We start from the raw sequence: 5000 nt of genomic DNA, 5'->3' as shown, positions 1-5000 counted from the left end.
GTTGTAAATGATCAACATATCGGCTTTGAAGCCAAATGTTTCTCGATTTCCTGTTATTTTCTTCAATCGTTCTGGAGGGTTCTGGAGGGTATATAGCAAAGATGTCTACCATGGCACCGTAATGATTTACGATACCAAACAATGTCGTGTACTATTAGAGCTACATATTGTGCAAGGACTTGAATCTCCTGGAAAAAACAAAACGCCGCTCAGTTGACAGTTATGGAAAAAAACACTGTCAAGTTACTGCACTACCACACGCAATGCGTTCTTACTTTAAAAAATATCCCGTATCTCCTCAATTCTACCCCCCCCCCCCCCCCCCCACCTCCAGACTAAAAATCCCGTATCCCCACAATTTTTTTTACCTAATTATCCCGTATCCTGATCGCTTCTCGAGCTTTTGGCTAAGATTAGTTTCTTGGCCAAGGGCTACGGTCAAGTACTATTGTACAACGTACGGTACTTTTTCAGTGCCGTAAGGGGAAGGCACAGAACAGTTTCGGCTGTTTGTCTGTTCTCTCGAAAACGATGACAAGGGTTTTTGGGGTTTTTTGTTCAGCTCGAGTGTAGAATCAGGACGAACTGTTGTAGTTTCTGATAACTATTTACTACTTGTAGCTTTTGTTGAATTTTGAATCGATGATAGAGACAGTTTTGGCGATCTCAATCCGGACTGGACTACTGGATTTAAGGATTTTTCTTAACGAGATTTCAAGTTATTGTGGAACGTTTGGTACCAAGTTACTGAAATCAAGATTATGGAATTGTAAAATTAGAACTTTGGACTGGACTATACAACACGCAATTACGGAATTTTTGAGCATTGAGAGAAATAGAGCACGGATGTTGTCTTTTTGTCTTCGCCACGGCAAATTTATACGGTTTGCAAGGAACTAAACCAGGATTACAGAACCAGACGTCGATTACAGGGCCCGGTTGTTCAAAAGCCAATTACCTTAATCCAGGATTAGCGTAAACTTTTGTTTCATGTTTTCAACTTTTTGGTCACAGTTTCCTTTGCTTATTTTTGTTTTTCAAGATTGACTTCTTCTAATGCAAAGTTTTTCTGAATATCAGCCTTGAACAGCATTTGGGAGTAGAGGATAAAACTCGTTTTAAAACCCAGTTTCTGAACAACTGGCCCAGGATGATAAATTGTTGAACTGTGATTTGTAATAAGTTTTTCGGATGATTTAAGGCTGATCCTGTAATTCTTGGATGAAAGGAGTTAACGAAGCAAGTAAAACTGTAGGATTTGAATTAAGTCGCCTTCCAAAAAATAAATAAATAAAAGATTCCGTATCCTGATAACCTGCTAATAGGGCTTCGTTGTTTGCATTTGCAAATTTAGTAACATTAGTAATGAGTTTTTACAACAAAAAACTTTAAGTTATGTTACAGATGTATCTTTCTAGTAATCTTTCGCCATTTTCCGAAGTCTACCTGTACTTGAAGTTCACTGTAACTGGACAATTTGTGTTAACTGTTTGCGCATTCCACGGATACGCCCTTGTAGGCGTCTTGTTTGATACATAAAACATCTCTGACGTACATGACTCATTTGCTATATAAAAACATATTCTTGTCTTTGAACTCCTTAACTCTATCACACGAGGACACATTTGGATCGACTGAACCACGCACGTTTCTTTTCTTTTCCGCTGGATTAGTTTGCACCTTTCTTTGCCGGGAAATACCAGCTTTTTCTGGAGTACTCAACCTAGCTCCAGCACTAGCTGCTATTTCTAGAGGATCTGAATATTCATCATGGTCACTCGAGCATGGACTAGCATTCAGCTCCGCCATTTTGAATTTTTTACCATATCCGCTGACCCTTGTAAAACTACCACAGGCAGACTACCACTAGCCATATACTCCAGAGCAGGGATAGTGTCGGATGTTTGCAAAAGGTATATCAAAGCAACCAATGTTCAATATCAGAACTTAAATAGGCGCTTTGAAGTTGTGAAATGTCTTAAAAAGCAAGAAACCTGTTCAAAACAGAAGAAAGTTACTCGAAATCCGAAAAGTTGCTCGGAAGATTGAAAGTTGCTCGAAATCAGAAAAGTTGCTCGAAAGCGGCCGAGCAACTTATGGACAGCCCTACGTCGCGTCTCCTCGCAATTCTTGCGCGCGCGTGTATTTTGCCGGCCTCACAACTCATCGCCGAAATTAGTGACTACTCGCACTCGTTACAGAAGTAATTATTTCCCTTTGAACTGAGAAGGATCATTCCTACAATCCGAAACTTGGACTCGTCTTAATTAAAATCATCGCGCTTAAGAGGAGTTCTGCGCTCCTGTTGTGAACGTCAAGAACAGTAGGAAGTTGTGCGCTTTACCACCATGCTGTTACACTGCTAGCAAACTTACTCTTCTATGTCCGTCGAGCTGGCGTGTTTTTAAGTCAAATCATGTTTTGTCTCGCCTTCTAGAAAAACGTCCAGAAGAGACTTCCCTAGGCTCGATTGTTTCAGTGAGTGTTGGAAATCGAGCCAAAGGCTTCCCCAGCCTCCCTCGGCCGTAACAAAACACAAACAATAGGGAGCTTAAGCAACGACAACGGCGACGGCAACAAGAACGTCATTTCAAAATATAAGTTCGGGTTATTGTGACTGTGGTTGTTTACCATTTACGAGCAGAAACCGGTTGGTACTAGGTTTGTTCAAATGGTAAGCAAAACTCCCGAATGGGAAAATAAGTTGGGATCGGCGTGTACCATTTACAAAATTCGCTCAAGGTTACCGAGAGAGTCTAGAGGGAGGCAAAATCATGGGGGTATGCAAATAGTAAGTGGGAGGCGCGGTGGCCTCATGGTTAGTGCGCTGGACTCCGGATCGAGTGGTCCGGGTTCGGGTCCTGGCCGGGGACATTGTGTCGTGTTCTTGGGCAAGACACTTTACTCTCACGGTGCCTCTCCCCACCCAGGTGTATAAATGGGTACCGGCGAATTTAATGCTGTGGGTAACCATGTGATGGACTGGCATCCCATCCAGGGGGGAGTAGAAATACTCCTAGTCGCTTCATGCTATGGAAACCGGAGATAAGCGCTGGCGTAATGGGCTTACTGGCTCGTAAGCAGACACGTTTTCAGTTTGGAAATCCCGAAACCGGAATTTTGGACTACCTTTCAAGAAATCCTGTTTTCTCCGGAAACTTTTGGTTTGGGAAGACCAAAATAGGCTTACCATTTACATTCCAAAAGAAATTTTCGGATTTTTGTGGTAAATTGTAAACAGTCTATTTCAACCTTTTTATTATGACAAGGGAAAATGAAAATTTATCCTGCAGTTCTGACGTTCTTGATAACACCTCAAATTTGCCTATGTCACGTTGTTGTTTTGTTGACGATGGCAAAGAAATGGACAAAAGTGAAAAACGCACGTGCAGGGCGTGCAAAGCTATTGTTTTTGCCCACTAAATATGAAAATTTGTGATGCTCTTGTTGCCGTCGTCGTTGTCGTTCCTTCAGCTCCCAAAAGGACGACCTCGACGCCGTCGTCGTCAACCTTGCTTAATCTCCATATTGTTAATAAATCCAAAACGACTTTTACGCCTTAAGACTTTAATTGGAACTTTCCCTGTTTGTTTTTGTGTATTGTTCTTCTAGTTTTGGCGAAAGCTTTTTTTTTAGGTGTAACGAAGTAAAAAACTATGATCTTCGAATCTGATTTAATTTATATTGTATCAATTAACATGCCAGTTCCACAGGCGTCAGTCCAATGTCCTTAAATTAGCGTTATTGTCTATAGGTTGGTTGTCGGCTAGAGGGAAGGTCAAAGAGGCCGAAAAAATTTTGCGTCGAATGGCGAAGGCGAATGGGTATGAATATCCCGAAGGAACGCTTGCAGCGATGCAAAGAGAAAGAAGAGAAAAAGAGAGAAAGAAAACTTATCACTTGTGGCATTTGTTCAGTACTAAATACTTGTTAAAAATCACACTTATTGAGGCATGGTCCTGGTAAGTTAAGTGAACTGAGCTACCCTCAATTTTTCTTTTTTGTTAGATAAATCGCTTTTCCCCTTTGTCTCAGAGTAACTGCAAGGCCACGTACTATGGTCTATGTCCTTGTAGCAGCATCGTTCGAAGAACGACGCATATAACAATACACCCCACTCATATGCAAAGAAGTGGCTGGGTATTCTGCGCAGTTCATCTGTCTCTTCAAAAATTTGCCTAATTTTAATACTTTGACTCAAAACCGGACAAGTGTCAGAGTGCAAGTTTTGTGACGTGAAAGAAAGAGATTAACAAACCCGTTTATCACCTACTCGAAAAAATATAAGCTCCCAGTCGACCTTAAACAGTGAGCGCATAGTTAGGTTCTTTTCAAAATCTCCTACGAGCACCCCCTTCCTTTTTATATGGGGGTTTTCCCCCCCCCCCCCCCCCAAAGGATTTACACCTACCCTTTTTCAGGAATGTTGGACAAATTTCCTCACCCTATGAATTAATCTCTTTATCTAAACCTCTCCCCAAAAGCGTTTTTTTTCTGTTACCAATATTGCCGGAATGGGGAAGGGGGAAGTGCAAATTGAAAATGTAACGTAAAAATGAATTTTTCATAATTATGGTATTTCCACTGACAGTGTTTCAACTACCCTTGTCGTTCATCATTTGAGTATCAACTGCATTTAGCGCTGGGGTCAGTGCTGATTGGTGAAACTGTATAGAAATAAAATCAATACCTGTCAAATCGTAGTTTGGTTTTTTTAGGAGAGCGAAAAACATCTCGGAGCAGAGTAGAGAACCAACAAACTCAACCCAGGTGTGACGCCCAAGCGTGAGAATCAAACCCCGGGCCACTGACATAACTCACATTGATCACTGACCTGGTATCGCTGAGGTCGGGATTTCAAATCCAGTTGATCGACTTTACTTTTCTTAATGTTTATGCGACGCTTAAAAACTTCTCAAAAAGTGTGACGCTTACCCAACAACAGAGACATTAATTAAGATCTACGACGGCAACCTTGATGAAAACGTCACCTCAAAATT

The 5000-nt window shown here is 41.3% G+C and overlaps 1 protein-coding gene across 1 annotated transcript in view; it reads left to right on the top strand.

The window, feature by feature from the left end:
- Positions 1–5000, top strand: part of LOC137997910 (solute carrier family 22 member 15-like) — a 103673-nt gene that overhangs the window by 8004 nt on the left and 90669 nt on the right. The window contains exon 5 of the mRNA XM_068844235.1: positions 3755–3962. Coding sequence (XP_068700336.1) covers positions 3755–3962 — 208 coding nt within the window. The remainder of the gene's footprint in view (positions 1–3754; positions 3963–5000) is intronic.

The sequence above is a fragment of the Montipora foliosa genome, chromosome 3 (genome assembly GCF_036669935.1).
Source record: "Montipora foliosa isolate CH-2021 chromosome 3, ASM3666993v2, whole genome shotgun sequence".
Classification (NCBI taxonomy): domain Eukaryota; kingdom Metazoa; phylum Cnidaria; class Anthozoa; order Scleractinia; family Acroporidae; genus Montipora; species Montipora foliosa.
This window is presented reverse-complemented; position numbering and strand designations above follow the sequence as displayed.